This window comes from Haemorhous mexicanus, chromosome 6 (assembly GCF_027477595.1).
Source record: "Haemorhous mexicanus isolate bHaeMex1 chromosome 6, bHaeMex1.pri, whole genome shotgun sequence".
Classification (NCBI taxonomy): Eukaryota; Metazoa; Chordata; class Aves; order Passeriformes; family Fringillidae; genus Haemorhous; species Haemorhous mexicanus.
In genome coordinates, this window is record NC_082346.1 from 17,633,938 (window position 1) to 17,654,400 (window position 20,463).

At 45.5% G+C, this 20,463-nt stretch overlaps 1 protein-coding gene across 1 annotated transcript in view; it reads right to left on the reverse strand.

Moving 5' to 3' along the window:
* The window catches only part of SLC22A18 (solute carrier family 22 member 18), a 58,465-nt gene extending 51,284 nt beyond the window's left edge, over nucleotides 1-7,181 (reverse strand). The window contains exons 1-4 of the mRNA XM_059849026.1: nucleotides 6,660-7,181; nucleotides 5,256-5,353; nucleotides 3,086-3,231; nucleotides 2,070-2,202 (exon numbers count right to left, since the gene is read on the reverse strand). Of these exons, the coding sequence (XP_059705009.1) occupies nucleotides 2,070-2,202; nucleotides 3,086-3,231; nucleotides 5,256-5,353; nucleotides 6,660-6,815 (533 nt within the window). The 5' untranslated portion in view covers nucleotides 6,816-7,181. The remainder of the gene's footprint in view (nucleotides 1-2,069; nucleotides 2,203-3,085; nucleotides 3,232-5,255; nucleotides 5,354-6,659) is intronic.
* Between the last annotated feature and the right edge of the window lie 13,282 nt (nucleotides 7,182-20,463).

A 20,463-nucleotide genomic window follows, 5' to 3' on the forward strand; every position in this document is an offset into this window, starting at 1 on the left:
CCAGGCTGTGGGACACAGCAGCAAGGCCGAGGAGCCTCGGGCATGTCCCTAGGGCAGCACCCGCTCCTTTCCCCGGGCGGGATGGCGATGCTCGGGGGCTGCTCGTGGCACAGAAATTCCTGCTCTCCACCGGTACCAAAACACCTAAAGCCCGGTGGATTGTTCCTCTAATCTTTGCACTGAAATCTGGCATAGGAGCTAAGCACAGTGGGGTTCGGCTGCAGCAAACCTTGCTACCAAACGCCCAGAGCGGCTTCCACGGTACAGCTCGTCCCGTGCTAATAGAAATTTCTATCTTCCTTGCCGGAGGATGCACAGATCCTCAGGGAGAAGACCAGGTGCTGGCGGCAGGCAGGCTGCTTTCCCCAGCCCTGCCAGGGGACTGCAGAGCCGCCCCAAATGCCGGGCAGGAGCAGCGGGCTGAAGCTGCCCTCCGCAGGACGCAGGGGAAACAAGCCCTGCTCGGAAAGCCAAGCGCTAGCTCCTTTTCCACGGGCAGCGCTCTTACTCTCCCATAATCACGGACAAGGTTCGCTTTTCTCAGCGTTGTGCTGCCGACACAAAGTTTAAGGTCCAGAAGCTTTCAAAGTGAGCGAGGAGCCTGGAAGCACCAAGCCCTAACGTGCAAAAGCTAGGCTGCCTTCCAGTCAATGTCCCTGATTAAATGACACAGGAGATTCCCTCCCGCTGCCTCCTCTCTAAAACCTGTGACTGATGCACACCCTGGAAAGTGAAACCCCATAAAGTTTTGCTAGATGGCAATGCTGTTTCTGTGCTGATGTTTAAAGATGGGCATATAACCAAAGCTGAGAACTGAGGTGACCTTTGCTTTCAGTTAACACATAAAGGTCTACAATCACTGTATTTGGTTAAAAATAATACTTATTAAAACCAGCACTCAGACAGCAACATTAAATACCTTTAAATGCCGATCAGTTAACCTTATGTATGTCTCCAATTTTAATTTTATGTAACCGTGTAATAACTACAAAATGAATCCTCCTGATCAGTTTTGTGTCATTTGGCCAACACTGCCAAGGTACAGCAGCCAACAGGATTTAGGGCTGCTCCCTAAGGTTACAGCGTTCTCCTCAACCTGTGAAAGGATTTCACACACTAAATTGCATCACTGCAGTGCCTGAATGCACAGTGGGATTCAGAGAGCAGCACAGGACACTCCACATCAAAATCCACCTTGCCCTGTGCAAAACACCCAGGAGATGCATGGCCATACACAGTCCACAGAGCTTATGGCGCTAGGACAAGGATGGGAGTGATTTTTACTCTCTATCCTATGCTGTAGAGTTATTTTAACCTGAATCTGCAGAAGCAAGCATCCATAGTAAAGAGAAGCAGAGCAAAACAAAAACCTGAATGTCCACCAGGGACATTTTTTCCCCACCAGAGCAATGCTGGGGAATCCTCCAAGGAGATTACAGCCACATGCACTTCACTGCCTGCAAGATTCTCTGCTACACCATACCTTCTGAGCATTTGTTTCCTACTGCAAAATGTAAGAGAAGGTGGCAGCCTGCTCTGATGTGCCAGGCTGTGGGGAGTCAACATGGAATTGTCAGGTGTCTGCTTCATCTTGCTGTTACAGGGTTAGACCTCCACACTCTCTTCCCCCACTGTCCCAAGCTTGCCTTCCCCTTTTCCATAGTCTTGCCCTATATTGAGCATCCCCCAAAAACACCATTTTCTCCACAAGTTTCACAAGTTGCTCCTGATTTCCATTTCTCAGTTGTACAATATCATTTTTTTAAAAGCTCTTTCACCATGCTCAGCTCCAAAGACAAGACAATCAGGAGAAAGACAAAATCCACTTCTCAATCTAATTTGTTTTTAAATGTATTTAAGTAGGCAGAAGGTGAGATTTTCAACAAGATCTCCTTGAAAACAGCGTGAGTATTTGTAGCAGCACAGAAAGCAAAATGTTGAGTTCTGGTATGGTCCTCTACTGCCACCAAGAGTAAGACAGCATCAAAAGCTCTCGGGCAGCAAAATATCCCTTAGCAGCTCCCTCAATGATTGCAAGAAAATCAGTACCAAACAAGTGGGCCACTCACCCGAATTTGGTGGAGAGAACACCTCCCATGGCAGAGCCAGCAATGATGCCCACTCCAAAGCAAAAGCCCACCTTGCCCAAAGCAACAGCACGTTGGGAAGGAGTGGTCACATCTGTGATAACCTTCTGAGCACCTGCAGGGGGGAAAAAGAGCCCTTAAAAGAACCTTGCCACAGGGTTTGAGCAGATGCCCCAGCAGTTCCTGTGGTTTTATTGCTAAGCCATTAAGGGGTTTTTGGTTTTGTTGGGTTTTTTCCCCAATTAAAACTTTTCTGGGATGGTTTCTGGCCAGAGGCAGTTTCCCCAGGTTTTCATTTTCATACTTTGCATGGAAGAGGGCCTCTAAATAAGCTCTGTCAATCTCCCCTGGCAGCCCCATAGCCCATCAGTTTTGAACACAGCAGCCCACCAGTCATGAGAAACAGAACCATTCAAACCACTCAAATAAACACCTTCACAAGTGACAGGAAGCATTATCAACTTGATTCGTCCTGCACGAGTTACATGGACTTCCAGTAGCTGAAGTTCATGTCTTTCACATGAAAAATACAGGAAACATCAGCCAAAACAGAACAACTCGGTGGGTAACGGAAAGTATCTTTCTAATAATGCTTAATTTTTACCAGTATGCTCATTTTACCAGGAGAAAGGGAAAAGCTTTTGTGTAAAATATCCTGGTTGCAAGAAGGCAGCTGGAAAGTCTGGGGTAACACTGCTGCCAGCCAGGGACTTGCACCCATGGTGGCCTGGATGATCACCCATTTGGCCTGGATGATCAAGGCCAAACAATTCCCTCAAGATTCCACAGGAAGATGGGCCTGGAACTCAGACTAATAAGCACTGCTTCCCACAGGCAGTACACCTGCTGCTTCATGTTTCACCCCTGAGGACCAACCCATGTTCCTCCTGCCTTCCTTCATGCTCTTGGACCTGTTGACTTCCCCTAAAACAAGCAAGAAGGGAGGAATCAGGCAGGAAAAGCAGTTTGGAAAGCTACACATCCCTGAGTGACCTTACCTGGTATCCCATGCATGAACACCCCTGGCAGCCTGGAGAGGAAGAGGAGGGGGATGTTGGTGGAGAGGGACATGAGCAGGAAGAAGATGCTTCCAGATGCACAGGAGAGAATTAAGGCTGCTCGGGCACCAAATTGATCTGCAAACCTGGTACAGAAATGGCACAAGGTTGTCAGTTTTCTGGTTAGGTTTAAAAAAAAAGAAAAAGACTTCTCAAATAGTAAATCAGTTTTGCTCCTCTTTAAGGGGCAGAAACAGCACCACAACTAAACACACTAACAAACAACCACAAACCCTCCAAGCCCCAAAACACAAACAGGCAAAAACCCCTGTCAGATCAGGTTTTGACCCACCTCCAACTCTTTGCTGTAATTCAGCTCCAAAAAGCTTAAAAAGGTTAAGTTGGACAAAGTCTGAGAGCACCACAGAACGGGTTCTGAGCAACAGGGGCTAAGATGACCATAAAACAGTTTTAGATAGAGTTTCTCATTACAATTCCTTCCTCCTTCCCTTAATTTAAGCTGCATATTACAGTTAGCAGATGAATATTACCTTGCATAGCAATTAGTTGTGTTTACATTAAGAGGAAAACCTCCCTAAAAATGCCAGTGTTGGTATACAAACAGAGCAAACTTAAGTAATTTAAAGGTTTTGTGTTGAGGGAGAGGTACAGGCCAAAACTTTGCTGTTTACATGTGAGCCAGGGCAGTTTACATTTGCTGTTTGTAACCTAAAGACCACAAATCATTACATTGTTGGAGTGGGGATATTTTTGTTTTGTTACTTAAAAGTAAACAGTGCTTTATCTTTTCATGTCTGTTCAGGAGCATCAAGCAAGAACACGAAAAACTGAGCTAAGAAACGCTTTCTCTCTTATCCTCTTTTTTCCTGTTTTCTATTTAATCTGTCCCTACACTGACATCAAAGCAGTATCATGTCTAGAAAAACCCTTTTTATCTCAAACCTACATTGCAAATTTTGGCTTCAGTCTGGCAAAGGACACCTTCAGTCCCAGTCAGATTCTGGTTTGCCATTTTCCTTCCCTTCAGCAGTGACTCTGGATATTAGTGAATGACATGCAGGGAGGAGAACCAGATTTCAGATGGCACCAGATCCAGGACAGAAATACTACTCTAGCTTTGTGTATTATTAGGAAAAACATTAAAAGGGGGCCCTTTTGCACCATCTCCATTCTTAGAAATGCATTTCCTGCCAAGCAGTACTGTAGAACCAACTGTTGCTGTTATTTATTTGAAAATGTGTCCAAGGGCTGAGATCAGATCTTCAAAGTGACACATTCCATGTACCAGAGGATCCTGTAGAGCTCCCAATCTACATCAGCCAGAACATAAATTTCCTGCAGGTAAACTGGAGCAGCACACTGCAGCTCCTATCCATTTGTTAATTTGCTGATCAGTAGCAGGACCAGAAGACAAGTTCGATTTTCTCGGTCCCATTTTACTTTTCTGTCACTGAATTACACATATCTTTCAGGGTTTTATTTTTCCTGGTCTTTAGGAATGTATTCTCCCACCACTCAATTTTTCAGGGCTATTTGCATTTCATTAGGAACAGGAGAGTCTGTTCCACGGGGTAAAGAGGCAGAAAAGCCAAGTAATTTTCCACTCTTTTCTTATTTTGATAGCTTGAGTTTATAGATACTCTTAAAAGATTCTCAGAAATTCTTAAAGGTCCATGCAAGTCTAAATTTGTATTCAACATGGATGCAGATTCAGCTGATGAAATGACACCTCCATCACTTATTGTAATTGACAGCTCTACTTACCATCAATAAATACCCTCCTTTTTTTTGTGTGTGGTTTTTTTTTGTTTCCCAGTCACAAGACATTTCTAAGGTTACACATGGCTATAAAACATTTGCAGGATTAAACTGTTAGGACCTGGGCTCTGAGGACTCTGGTGATTTAAGCCCATTCCCAGGATATTGTTACACTTAAATGTGTGCCATTAAAATGTAGCTAAGTCAATATAAAGGCTGCTTCTATGCTGCAGTATTTCTAATAATAGCATTTATTTTTCCCTCGCTCATTATGAAATCCTCAAACATTTCAACAGGACCACAAACCAGAACAAACTTATTTTTATGAAAGTGTAAAAATTCCTGGCCTTTTTCAGCCATGTAAAGGGTCATGAGAATCATTCTCACTTACCTTCCAAAAATGTAACCTCCCACGAGCTGGAGGACACCAAAGATGGTCTGGAGATAGCCAAACCCCACTGAATCCAAACCTAGGCTCTTTGCCAAGTACTAAAAATGAAAAAAAAAAATCACAAAAAACAAATAAATGGAAAATGAATAAGCATCTTAATATCTGTGTGGAGAGGATCACAGCTCCAAACAACCACTTCCTTCAGTTCCCCACCCCTATAGAGGAAATTTTCAGTGGGCCAGATACTGATAGCTTAATAAAAATCAAATGTCTCTATCCCACACCCTGAAGGACAGGGAGGTGTGATCAAAACCATCAATTTTGCACCAGATGGCAGATTGGTATCACCATTTACCTTTGCAGTTCAACACAGCTGAACATATTCAGCAACTGCTAAGGGGGATGAGGGAAGTTTTAAATGCCTTCCTGCCTCCAGACCCTGCACCTGGGACAACCCAGCCAGTCTCTGGGAGATAACTGTGGAAAAGTTCTGGAGCTGTTGTTTAATCAAGCGAGCCAGAATCAATGAAAGTACAACATGAGCAAATATTGCCTTTACTAGATGATACACCCACAGCCTGAGCTTGCAAAAAACACAGATGCACACCTTGAAGAGCCAATGGGAGTTATTTCTGATTCACGTTTTTGTTGTGTCATGCTTTTTTTTTTTTGCCTGGAGGTGCAGGGAGACCTTATCTCTCTCTACAACTGCCTGAAAGGGATTGGTAGCCAGGTGGGGTCAGCCTCTGTTCACAAATAACTAGCAACAGGACAAGAGGAAATGACCTCAAGTTGTGGCAGGGATGGTTTAGATGAGATATTGCAAAACATTTCTGCACTGGAACAGAGTGCCCAGGGAAGTGATGGAATCACCATCGCTGGAGGTGTCTCAGAAATGTCTCAATGTGGCACTCAGGGACATGGTTTGGTGGTGGACTTGGCACTGTTAGGTTTCTGATTGGATTCAAGGACCTTAAGGGTATTTTCCAACCAAAAGTCTTCACTGATTCTATAAAATCAGACATAAGAGTCTGGTAAGTGAGAGGCAATGAATCCCACTGAGCTGGTTAATTGCACACTCAGAAAACCCCACCTTTGGTCTGAAACCTCTGCTTCCTGACAGCTGCTGGATGGGTCACTCTCACCCTCCGTGCCAGAAGACACAAACTACATCAGCTACACCCAGAGCCCCCAGGCCAGGAACGGGCTCTGGGTGTTCCTGCAGCCCAAGTGACAAATCTGCTTTATGGCCTGGCTGTACCCTGGACAGAGACACAGCCTGCCTGTTCGGTAAGAATACCAAGTCTTCCTGTCAGTTTCAAGGATACCTTTCCTCTTTGCTGCTAAAAACTACCTTCTGGCTTTGCTGGAAAAGCACTGTGGAGCAAGAGAGCCCATACTCACAGGCACGAGTCCCATCTGCATGAAGAGAAAGGTCAGATCTAGGGCTGCAATCACGTAGGCAACACGGATCACTTGCCGCCTTTTGGCCTCTCCCAGGGTCTCACTCCTCATCCCTGAGGCTTCTTCCTTGCCTGCAGAGCTGGTTTTTGCATTCATGGTGCTCCCAGGATGGCTTGTTGCAGCACGGGCTGGGAAATGACACGGAGGCTCTCGCTAGCTGCAAACGTGAATTGCAGATAAGGGGCACAAATTGTGTGCACAGTTCAAAGCTTACGGTGTGAAAGGTGCTGAGCCAGCATGCCACGGATTTAATGCTTCTTTCTTTCTTTTCTTCCTCTTCCCTTTGCTTGTTTGCTAGGCAGGATCAAAGGTAACCACACAACAATGCACAGAGCTGGTTCTTCAGCCTTGTGGGCTCACTGCCCCAAGTGCCATCACGACAAAAATCTGCTGGAGTGTCTCAGCAAAGTGAAAGTGAACATTGCCCCAAACAAGAGCATGTGATAAGCTCTTCAACTCCTTTAACTGCTTCACTTCCTTCACTTTTACTGCCCCTGGTGGCTCAGGAGAGATGACTGTTTTAATTCTTCATGAAAGGCACTTTGCTTTTATTTTTGGAGGTTGCAAGTGAAGCTTACAGCAGAACAGCTATTTCCAATTCCAGTAGGTTTATACAGACCCTGGAACAAAGACAATTCCTGCATGTAGCCAGAGCCCCTCTCATCACCTCTACTTGAGCCATTTTCCCTCCTTTCCAGGTGCTGCAAATTTATAGTAATTCTGAGCTAGCAAACATTCACATGTGATTCCACTCAAACTACAGATTACCAGCCAAGGTCAAAAACATTTTAAATAAAAGTATTAAATCCACACAAATCATGAGGCTGACTGCCAACTGGGAAATGAAATAAATAAGACTCTGGCCATTGGGGGTTTTGTTGTTTTCTTGCTTGCTTACTTAGGGTTTTTATTTGTTTGTCTGCTTGCTTATTTGCTTGGGGGTTTGTTTGTTTTCTTACTCATTGAAGCCTGGAAGTCTGGTTGAGGATTATCTTTCTTTTAAAGAGAAAAAGAAGGCAGAGATTGCAATGCTCTGACTTTGCAGAGTTATGGGACTTTTAGAAGGAAGGGAACAGGAGAACTCATCCACCCTGCTGCTTGAACACCTCCATTCAGCTGTGGCTTTTTCTAGGCAAGCTTTGAAAATCTCAAAGCAAATAGATTTGCCCCTTCTCTAAGTATCTGGGAAAGATGTTTTTCCTACTGTCCAGTCTGAATTTCTTGTGCTGTAGCTTGACCATGTCACCCAGTCCCTCTAATTTAGTAACACCTCAGCTTAGAACCAGAGTCTTGACTCACCCTGAAGGCAGACACAGACACATCAACACAGAGACATACACAGATGTCTGCTGGCTTGGATCTGGAGGTGTTGTCAGAGCTCTAGGATTCCAGCCAAGCCTAGGGAGAGTGACCTGTAAGATCTCTGGGCACACCTTTTTGTTCAACATGTCACCACCAAGCCCTGGGATTTGCTGAAGGCTGCCAGGCTCTACATCCTGGCAAAGGAGGGGGAAGTCCAAAGGTTAAATCATTCATCAGGGTTGGTACCATATCATTGGAGATTGCACAGAAACAACCCTGCACAAACTCAGAGACTGAGTGAAAAAAGCACCTTTAAAAATTACTTTCCTACAGCACTCAAGCAGATCCAATCACAAGGCCCCAGAATTTGGATTTTTTACTGAGGAAGGATGATTACCCAGCACGTATCCCAACCCAGCAAAGGATCAGTGCTCGACATTTGGTTCATCTCAGAGCAAAACAATGGATTTGCCTGCACTTTGAATGTCCTTCAGCACAGCACCATCATCATCACTCCCTGGCTTGTGCTGGATAGGCACAATGTACAAATTACCATTGAATAGAAGAGTCAAATTAATGACAGGATTCTGTTTATGGAGGCTTTGAGACAACCAAAAAGCGACTCATGCAGAAGCAATGCACAACTGTGCTTGCAGGAAACCTTGCTGCCTTGGACTTGGAAAGCATCAATAATTTGACTGGTGAGTTTGTCTCAGCAGCAACTGAAAACAGATCCCAGCAAGGCGACCAGGGCAGCAAAGACTTGCAGATGCAGCCACTCTCCACCAGACAGGAGCCTTGTCCTGCCAGGGCATGCAGTGCAGACAGCTAGCCAGACACATGCTCTCCCTTGGATTTAGCTTTTTTTTTACTGGCATTGACAAGAGAAGTGGAGTAAAAAACCACAGAGTTTAATTCCCAGCCTCTGGGGGTAAAGGCACAGTTCTAAAAAGCGGAAAGCTAAACTTGGTGCCATGGAGAATAAGCTGTGGTTATCATGTCCATGGAGAATAAGCTGTGATTATCAGTTCCTGTACACCCCCACCCCTGGATGGTTTAGCACCCAAAACTGCTCCTTAGCATCCCAGATCCGGCTCCTAGAAAGAAAATGCCCAGGGCCCAGCTTGGTGATCCTCTTCTAGCAGTCATGTCCTTGGGCAGGTTCCTTTCTCTCCCATCCCAGCACTTTGACCCACACAGGACAAAGGCAAGAAGGTGGCAGTTTTAAGCCACCTTTACAAGCCAATGGCCAGGTCATGTCCATGCTGCCCTGGCCCCAAGGATGCAGGGATGAGCTGTATTCTCCAAACCTGGCCAAAATGTTGGCAGCCTCAAACCATCTCGGTATCCTCCTGCAAGGTTTTCTGCACAGGCACTTGGATTTTCCTGACTTTCAGCACCTGATTTTTAGAATCTTGCCCCATGAATCCATTGGCCTAAGGGCTAAATGTGGCAGCAGGAGCACTGATGGGAATACAGCCGCTGTGATTGACACAAGACAAATTCTCCTCCTCCCCTGAGTGAGAAGTCTGACTGAAAATGTCTGCAGGAGTCTAAGTATGGTAGAGATTAACCCCGTTCCCAGCCATGCTCCACTGAGCACCACGTTTGCAGCCATGCAGCTCAGGGCCAGCTCATTTATACCTGCAGTGATAATGCACCACTAATGACAGATGGCATAAGCTGGCACTGCACTTTTATCTAAAGGTTCCTTCTGGCTCAGTTATAGACTACACCATGGCTAGCACTCGGTCACTGACAAGCTATCTTTGAAAAACAAAATTAATTTTAAAACTGGGGAGGAACAGGTTATGAAGAGGAAATGAGTTTTCTTGAGTAGGGTAAATAAACTTTGAATAGACATATATTTCAGGGAGACTACCATGAAAACAAGCAGGAGATAAATAAGGAGGTAAAGGAGATAAGTATCTTGTGGTAAAATTGCAGATTAGTCCATTATCTATGCACTAAGCCTTGACACTTTTTCTCAGCAATTTTGGAGTATTTATAGTTGTCTTCCTGGTATGTCTTTCCTCAGGCCTATTTATCTGAATTTATCTCATCTCTGAAAAAAAATTGAGCAGGAAACCTGAGAACGTCTTTTAAAAAATCATAAAGGCTCACTGTTTATGTTACTTGGGCAAAAAAATTTTTTCTTAAATTGCTGGAATGGGAAGCAATGCTAGCACATGCATAGGGAAGGGAAATCCACCCACATCAGTACCAGAAGTTGAAAATGTTGGTTGGAAAACAATGAACTGGTGGGAAATAAATCTTGACTCCTTCTCTGAACTTGTTTTTTCTTCCACAGAGGAAGCTAATATGATCTGGAGGAACATGAGGTACACTGGGTGGGAATCTGCAGGGAGTCAAACCAAGTTTTCAGCCCCAAAGGAGCCTTGAAGAGGGATGAAAATGCAGGTATAATGCCCTGCAATGAAGGGCATATCTCAGGCCTCAATCCTCTATGAATTTGAACTGGCCAGTGCCTTCAGCTACACAAAAAAAATCAGAGATGGGATGAAGCAAATCCTGCTCCAACAGAGATCAGTCACAAATCCTTGCCCTTGTGGGTGTGCATGCATACCCATGGCAAGCATGACAGCTGGCTGGGAATGCCAGGGAGGGAATCACTGCCTCTTGATGTCAGCAAAACTTTCATTTCTCCTTGCAAAGAGAAACAGCATCTCTGTGTGCTGTGTACTGCAGGTGCCAGGAGAGACATGAGGTGCAAGCTGAAGCATTATGAACTTGCCCCATCTCCCTGTCCAAGGAGCAGTGGAGGAAACCCTTCCTCTTTCTGGAAGAGCACTGAGAGGCCACCAACCAAAAACAGTGAGGCAGGCAGACATTCAGGCATGGAGGGACATAACAACCCTTCACAGAGACCCAGTCCTCAGGGAGCCATTGTCCTGGGCATGGTTCTTAAACTCTGTAACATGAGAAAGGAAATGGAAGAATTATCTCGGAGTGATTCCTCATAGTGGGAATGCTGAATGGCTGTAATGAGGGAAACTGCTCAACACCAGCCACGGTCAGTGGGAGCCATCAAATCTGCAGGATCTGGCCTGATCCCTCTCTTTCCCCAGCCCCAAGACTAAGGGAACAGGCCTCATTTGTATTCTGGTGAAAGATTTATACAGTTAAGCAAATAAGAGCGTAGATGGCTTGGTATTGCCAAAATTATATCCCAAGTTTGTTGACTGATTTATTCCTTTGTCTAATTGTGTCCACGAAAAAAGCAGCTCGCTAATGAATGGAAAAAGACTCCACATGGCCAGCAAAAAAAAGAAAAAAAAAAGCAGCCATGTTTAGTTTACAAAATAGCACAGTCTTCAGGGATTTTCATAAAAACTGCAGAGACAGTCCAAATTGACAATGAAATCAGATTCCTGGTAGCTGCTGAGCTCTTTTGGCTTTTTCTATGTGTGTATTAAATTGCAAAAAGCAATTATTTATAATTTGTTTTTATAAAAATGCTGGTGCACTTATTATGCCTGGCAAATTATTTTGTGAAATGGAAAAGGCTATTGTTCATTCTCTTGGTAAAGTCTTTGTTACTTAGCATATTAAACTGCAAATCACATTTTATCTGAAAGGTCCCTTCCAACCCAAAGCATTCTATGATTCTATGAAATATAGCTGGTTATTATTAACTTTTTAATGGTAAACCCCCAAAGCTCCAACTAATACTGAAGCCTCATTTGGTGCCCTGTAAGCACAAAAAGAGGTTGAGATTCAGAGGAGGGAAAAGCATTAAATCCTCCTTGTCTTGCAGATGGGAATCTAACAGACAGAGGGGTTTAATGACTTCCCTGAAAACAGAGGAAGTCTGTGGAAGAGGCTGGAGTCACATTCAGTCATCCTTTGGATGCCAGTTCCCTTGTTAACCACAGGGCAGTTTCTTCTCTCTAATATTCTGGAAAAATTAAAATAAAAGAGAACATTTCTGAATACTGGAATTGGACAACAAAGCACGCAGATGAGACAGAGACTGTGTCAATTGTAAAGGAGTTTTGGAAAAATCCTGTGGCCTGAATTCAGGAGAGTTACACCAAAAATGACATGACCAAATAGGAAGAAATTCTCAGTTCTTTGTACCCATCCAGTCTCCTGGGCTCCAGCAGGACCTCACTGGGGCAGGAGCCTCCTGTGCCTGCTCACACTGAGTGGTTTGGGATGATTTCAGCTCAGCCTGGGGACTCACTCTGGAACATCTCCCAGCTGTGGCCCTGGCTGTGGCCCTCCCTGCCCAGAATTTCTCCCAAGCAAACAGAACCCCCTCGAGTTTCAGTGAGCTGTTGCCATGCAGTGCAGAAGGGCTGCTGGGCTGCCTCTCCTTCAAGCAGGGACAGCAAAGAGCAGCAAATGCCTCCAGTCTGTTATGCCAGAACACTGAAGAATCATCAAGCAAAAGATGACCCTTAGTGAAAGCCCAGGTCTGCTGCACGGCCCCTCTGCTGGGCAAACAGTCTCTCCTAGACCTGACACTGTTCCTCCACAAGCCACACTTGTTTCCAGCAAGCCTGACCTGTCCATCTCAGGAGGAAAATGTGATTGAAGGACTGGTTGTGCCATCAGCTGCTGAGCAGGGTCCAGGCAAAACTCCACACTCTAATAAGCCGTGGTGACAGCCCAGAATCAATGGATGCTTCTGCTGCCTCTGTGGTTGTGTCTGCAGCTTCCTGGCATGTTGGCATGCCCAGGCTTCAGACAACTGGCTGCTGGATAATGGATGAAGCCCTGGGCTCCAAGATACACACAGTGCATTGGGAGTCTGAGCTTCACAGCCAAAGAACATTCTAGAAGTGACAAATCCGGATGCAGACACAAATGGAGCCTCAAACTTCGCCTGCAGTGTACAATATTTCATTCAGCTGGTATTACACAGCCACCTTCTGGAATCACAGCAATGTCTGGAATGCAGAAGCTGTTTATCATTTAAATAACATTTAGGCCATTATAATTTATATGAGAATTGTGACTGATTGAGGCTGTATGGAGCTTCTTGTTGTGGTTTGCTGTAGGAATGCTGCAGATTTCCTCTGCACACATAACATTCTCCACACAATGGGAGTCCCAGACATTTTCAACTAGTCTCAAGCCTTCTGCCTTTACCAAAACATTTTCCTGTGTCAGAATCAAACAATTGCCTGATTTATAAATCTCAAGCATTCCGGAGACCACCAGCAACACAATGTAACAAGAATCTCTCTGTCATTCAGCCTTCCAGCAAAGCTGTGCACAGCACAAACACAACACGGGTGTGTATCCAGCGCTCCTGCAAGTGCACGTTTCTGAACAGAGCGAGGGGGAAAGGGCAAAGCATGTGTCTGTAAAACCTTGCACATCCCAGAGACAGCTCCCCTGCACAGAAGGGGTCTGGGCTACATGCTGAGACAAATCCTTACTAGTTCAGGGCCAAGGGAGACATTTCCTCTCCCAGTCTTGCACCAAACCAACATGCCAGGAGTGGAAAGAGGACAGCTGACCCCATGGCACCATCCCCTACGTGAGCAGGGGATAAACCTTTGTTGCAGCGATCTGCTGCCTACAGCTGGAAGAGAACAAAGATATCCAGGGCCATGCAGGCTGGATTTATCAGCAGCTCAAAAGTGGTGAAATGTGCAAACATGGCTTCACAGCCCCTGACTGATCTGGGCTCTTAAATTACTCACAAAGCCTCATCCGAGGTTCTTGTTCTTCTTCCTCTAAGTAAAACACCTCATTTCAGATGAAGGCTTGAATGGTCTTGTAAAGTCAGAGCAAATCCTGGAGCTCAGACTGCTGCAGACTGGAGCAGAGCATGTACCCCTGTGTATCAGTCAACTCAGCAGGAAAACCAAAGTTCTTAAAGATCTGGAGGACACAAGCCCTTGGAGGTGTCCTCTCTGCCAGCTAGCTCTGCACCCCCTGCATCAGCAATAAAGGCTGTAGCCACGGCTGCTTGGGGAGAACAATTACAGTCTTGATTTTAGTTAGAAATACAAGAAAAATGACAGCCCTACAAATGCTGGGGTTTTTGTTCAAACCACCAGAAGGCTTTGGAGATGTTTCACTGTTTCCTCCTGGCCTGCCCATACATTTTCTGCTTGAATTTACCTGAGGCAAAAAGAAATCAAATCACCTTTCCTGGAAGTGGGAATTCCTCATGGACTCCTCAGCACTGAGCTTGTAGGGGGAACCCACTAAGGCTCCTGAGTGGGACATGAGGAATCCTCACAGTGGTTTGGGGAAAATTTTCAAGCAAAACCAGTGTTGAACACTGAATGCAACTCCAGCATGGACAGATAGATGAGAGTGGAAAAGTTTAGAAGACACATCTTTAGGCTCAATCTACTCTATCATATAATTAAGTTCCACTTCAAACATATCTGAAATTTTGCTGTAAGAAGCCAGAACCTGCATGGTACCATTTGATTCTCTTCTTTCCAACTTCTACCTCTATAGGCCTGGCCTTACCTCGGAGCAAACAATGAGGATGGATTTCTAACATGATGCAGGTATGTTTGTCACAAGAAAACACCAAACCTGCTCCATAGTTCTCTCTTGAAAGCACATTTCTTATAATAGTTCCTCAGAATTATTTTGGAACAACACCAGGACCTGTGAATTAAATTTATCTCTCTTTGTAAAGAATCAGAGCAGACTTTGCACACTATTAGGATCCAACCCTGGCATCAGGACATGAGGGGGCACACAAATTTTCCCAAGACAAAATCCCTAAGAGCTATTTATTTTTAAAAAGGATTTCAAAATACTTTTTAAAGCTTGTCCCTCAGATGATCACAGGCTCACAATGCAGAAATCAAGCAAGTTTTATACATTTTTAGACTGGCTCTGTAAAACTGCCCCAGGTAGAGTACTGGGAAGTGATTCCCCAACTTCCCAACTTGACTGGGTCCTGAGGGCTCCTGTTAAAATTGACACAAATCTACTCAGCAGGTCTGCCCAGCCCTTCTCCTCACCACCTTCAAAACAATAAGGATTTATTCCTTTTATTTATTGCCCAGTACCACCAGGAGAGTAGTGGGTTATATTCCTTCTAAGCCTCATCAATCAAATTGCCAATTTCAGCCATCTCTGCACAGGTGAAGCAACAACCACCACAAATCCCACTGGAGGTGCCCTCACAAGCTGCAGGACGGCCAGGGCAGGTCACAGACAAATCTTGTTTAATGGCTGCAGTGCATGAAAAGAAAAGACTCCAGATTAAAGTTGCAGCCTGGTGGTTAAAAAGGGAGGAAAAAAAAAAAAAAAGCCATTCTTCCATCTGCAAAGCAAGTGCATTTGATCCAGAAAGCAATGAGATTCTGTAAACATAACACCTCCAGATGTATTTATTTCCTTCCAGAGCAAACTCACAACCATTTGGCCACTGTCAGCTTAAATGATTTCACCTGGTTTCTGTTTTCTCTTTGAATACCAACAATGACCAGCTGACTCATTTTTACTTTGAGAAGTACAGGATCTGGATTACTTGGCTTTAGACTGAAACCATGACCCCAATTCACTGGGAATTTTGCCTCTGATTTCCATGCTGCCAGGATTTAACTTTCAAGTCTTTCATCCAGCTTCTCTTCTGCTTTTACTGTTAGGAAAACATTTGTTTCAGACCCGTTTGGTCATGACTATGTTTGAGAATGTGTCTCCTGGTTCACACCAGAAGAACTTGTACCATGTCATTTTGAAATGCCCCCACGTGCACTCTCACTGAGCACCACTGAGATATCTGTTACCTCGCACAGCATCAGGGTGTGGTTTTAATTGCATCTTCATGGAATTAAAGTTTAATTGAGAAATTCAGGTACAAATTTATCTCTTTGTGCCTGATTCTCCTGTCCAAAGTCCAAAAGTCATCCTAGCTGAAACTGAGAGCTGGGCACCCGGAGCTCATTGCCCTACACGCTTGTTTTAGCAATAACTCCTGAAAGAAGTTTCAGAGCAGCTGCTAAGGGAAAACTTGAAAGGCTACAGCACAACCTGATGATTTTTCAACCTGGTCACAGCACAGGAAAAAACTTGACTTTCTCCTGGCCTCCACCATCTACCAAGGGACATTACAATCACATGTAATCAGAGTATTTAGTAACATTTCCAGCCACGATCTCAGGTAACACGTCCTTCCAGCCTCTGTCCAAAGCTCAAGAACTGCCTCATCAAGAATTAGCTGTGTCAGTGGGTGTAGTGCAAGCCATCAGAAAGCCTTTAGGCCAGTGCTACCTGTGGTCTTCCACCTCTTCTGCCCTGCTAGGGGACATGGCACTTGTTTTCTCTTCGGATCTGCAGGAGGCTAGTGGGATTTGTGCTGAGTGCTGCTGTGTGTGGCACATACAAATCCCTTAATGCTGCCCCATATATATAAATATAAAACGCAGGCTGAGCTCCCAGCAATGAGGCACAGCACTAATTGCTCTGCATTGTATAAATGTGCTCATGGAGGGCTGCTGGAGCCAGGTACCATTAACTCCTCACTCTGTAGGAATACATACCTGATTGTGGGCATGGCAGCCCTTTTATGGTTAAACTGCTGTAAAATGAAGGTGATGGACTCCCCCAAGGGAGTTCTTTGAACCCCTCCCTCTGCAGGTTCACCACTGGCTTGGTGATGTTTGGTCCACGTTCAATGCTTGCAGCAAAATTAATGCTGTGATTCTAGCAGAGAGATTATAAAGTGATTGCTTTCCAAGATTAAGAAAAAATAAAATTTTAATGCTGTGTCTTCAGAAAGTTATTACCCTAAAAGCAAATTTAAAGCCATAGGCAAGAAGATAAATTAATCAAAGATTACAAACAAGAAGCCGGGGGGTGAGGAGGGAGGAAAGATGATCTCATCATGCTGCGTCACTGCAGGATATCTCAACAGCCCATCGCACGGAATGGAGGGAGCAAGCCCTGAAGGAGAGGCAGATAAGAGGAGGGAATCCAGCCTGGGGTGCAAGAGAAGGAACAGCCAGATCCCACAGCACTGCACTGCTTTGCCAACCACTCCTAGAGAGGGAACGCGCTGCAGGAAAATGTAAAAGAAACAAAACTCCTGGGGCTCCTTGAGACATGCCAGGGCTCCATGAAGCCAGACAAGTGTCTCAAGGTCTGCATCCTCTACAACTGTATCTGCTTCTCTTGGATTGCCAGGGTTAGAGCTGCTATTGAGCTAAGTCACATCTGTCATATTTGAGAAGTGGCAATGACAGAACGAGGGCTAATGGTTTTAAATCAAAAGATTTAGGATCGATATTGGGAAGAAATTCTTTGCTGTGAGGGTGGTGAGACACTGCTACATTTCACCCAGAGACATTGGGGATGCCCCATCCCTAGAAATGTTCAAGGCCAGGTTGCATGGGGCTCTGAGCAACCTGTTCAAGTGGAAGGTGATCCTGCTCGTGGCAGGGAGATTGGATGTCCTTTGCAAAGCAAGCCATTCTATGAGTCTACGATAGCCAAGTCACACCTCAACCCTAATTTCTCACAAAATAAAGTGAGTCTATTCTTCTGTTCACAAATCTTGCCAAAGAATGGTACGAACTTGGAGCAACCTGAGAAACCTTTAGGATGGTTATTACAGCTACAATGTATTCCCATACTCTAGAAGCACTGTGCACACCGTATGGAATTAAAATCTGCACTTTTCCACAACCTGCTCTCCCAAAGCTACCCAGGGCTGTCTGCAGGCTAGCGGCCTGCAGAGCAGTGCCCCCAGCAAACTGTGCCCTGAGGGATCTCTGTGGGGAAGCAGAGAGCCTGATGCCAGGCACAGCCCAGCCCGGAGCCCCTTAGGCGGCGAACAGCACCTCAAGTCCCCCGGCGGCAGACACCTCCGGGGCTGGACAGCAGGAGAAGGCGCCGACAAGGCAGCGGTGCTGCAGGGAGAGCAGGGCTGGCAGTGCGGGGAAGGTGCGGGGGCGAGGTGTGCTCGGGGTGCTGCGGGAAGAGAGGGGCTGGAAAATAAAAAAAAAAAAAAAAAAAAAAAAAAAAAAAAAAATTCTTTCCAAAGTCAGAGACATTAAAAGGCATGGCATGCAAACAACTGCAGGGACACGCACGACACACACCAAGCCTTGCCAAAATTGATCCCCACTGAAGGCCAAAGCAGAAAAGAAGGACTTACTCTGGAATGGAGATACCATCAAAGGAAATGAAATTGGGGAAAAAAAAAAAAAAAGAAATTTGGGAAATTTGGTGACTGCAAGAAAGTGGTCTGGGAGAAAAGAAAATGAGGTGCAGTGCAAAGGACCAAAAGAGGCCAAAACTAACCTCACAGCTGTTGCAAAAGCAGGGCAAAAATCAAGGAGGCAGATACAACTTGGAGGGGAAGATATGAGGGATATGGCATGAATTTTGCAAAAAAAAAAAAAGGAAAAAAAAATCTTCACCAAAGTCAAAGCCATTAAAAGGCATGGCATGCCATCAATTGCAGGGACTTGCACCAAAGCTTGTCCAATTGATCCCCATTAAAATCGCAAGATTTCGTTTGCCTTCCCGAAAGGAAATTTAATTTCCTTTCGGGAAGGGCAACGAAATCTTGCGACCCTGCAAAGATTTACAAACCCTCTGGAAAGGAGATATGATCAAAAGAAATGCAAGTGCAAAAAAACCCCCAAAAAACGGAAAATTGGGAGATTTACTGACTACAAGAAAGATGTCTGGGCGAAAATGAGGTGCAGTGCAAAGGACCAAAAGAGGCCAAAACTAACCTCAGAGCTGTTGCAAAAGCAGGGCAAAAATTAAGGAGGCAGACACAACTTGGAGGGGAAGATATGAAGGTCATGACATGGATACTTAAAAATAAAAATAAATAAATAAAAATTCTTCGCAGTGACCAAGGCATTAAAAGGCATGGCATACAAACAACTGCAGGGACATGCTGGACATACACCAAGCCTTGCCAAAATTGATCCCCGCTGAAGGCCAAAACAGAAAAGAAGGATTTACAAACACTCTGGAATGGAGATACCATCAAAGGAAATGAAATTGAAAAAAAAAGAAAGAAAATTGGGAAATTTGGTGACTGCAAGAAAGTGGTCTGGGCGGAAATGAGGTGCAGTGCAAAGGACCAAAAGAGGCCAAAATTAAGCTCAGAGCTGTTGCAATAGCAGGGCAAAAATCAAAGAGGCAGACACAACTTGGAGGGGAAGATATGAGGGACATGGCATGGATATTAAAAAAAAAAAAAAAAAGAAAAAAGAAAAAAAAATCTTCACCAAAGTCAAAGCCATTAAAAGGCATGGCATGCCATCAATTGCAGGGACTTGCACCCAAGCTTGTCCAATTGATCCCCATTAAAATCGCAAGATTTCGTTTCCCTTCCCGAAAGGCAATGGAAACCCCCGGCAGCAGACCCCTTCGGGGCTGGACGGCAGGAGAAGGCGCCGACAAGGCAGCGGTGCTGTGGGCAGAGCGGGGCTGGCACGGTGAAGGTGCGGGGACGAGGTGCGCTCGGGGTGCTGCGGGCAGAGCGGGGCTGGCACTGCGGGGAAGGTGCGGAGGCTGCGGGCGGAGCGGGGAAGGCACAGGGCCGACATTAGAGGGCACCATTGCCCCGCGCATCGCCGCATCCCCGGCTCCGCGCCCGCCGGGGCTCGGGATGGATGGGGACCGGCGGCAGGGACCCGCGGAACGGGGAAGGACGAGGTGCCTGCACGGCCCGAGATCAAACGCGGCTCTCCCCGGTCGGTTTTCCGCCAGCGCCGCAAGGACTGGGGCGAGCAAAACTTGGGCTCGTTTAACTCTCCCTTCACACTGTTTTTAAGGTCTTCGTCGTCAGCTTTCTTTAGACAGCCTCCACTTCTCGGGTGTGTGTTGCTTTCACAGCCAGATTTCAAGACGTTTCTAGGGCTTTGGGGAGTTTTTTCATACTCTGTAGGTTTTATTCCCTCTAGGCATGTGAAGTTGCCTCTGATGCACTTACCACTGCTCTTGGGTTTGCTTGGGGACCAGGCACCTCCCCTCTGCAACAGCCCAGGCCATGAAGGATCTCCTTCAGGACTAGACTACCGGCAGTAAAAAACCTGTTTACTTAAGAAACGTGAAACCAAAAATAAAACCTGCGTAATGGCCCCTTCACCACTACCTCCCCCTACATAAAGTAGAAATAACCTATGAAAAGCTACTCCAAAAATAATATTACCATGGATCAAGATGAAAGGCGAGGGGAATGTCAAAACAAGCAAAAGGCAAACCTCTAGTTCAATGCAAAGAGTGGCAATGAACAGGACCTGTGAGCGTAGAGCATGACTTTGACAGCAATTACACCAACAGAAAAGCGGGGAATATAAATAAATGGAGCATTTAACTACTGCTAAAATATCACGACACAGCAAGCAAAAAAGAGCCACCCTCCACAGGTACGTACTGAGAGATCAAAATGCTGCTTGGTACTGCCATTGCCAGCCTGCTTTCCCAGATAACAGCATTCTGCAAACGAGCCAGGCTCCCAGTCAGG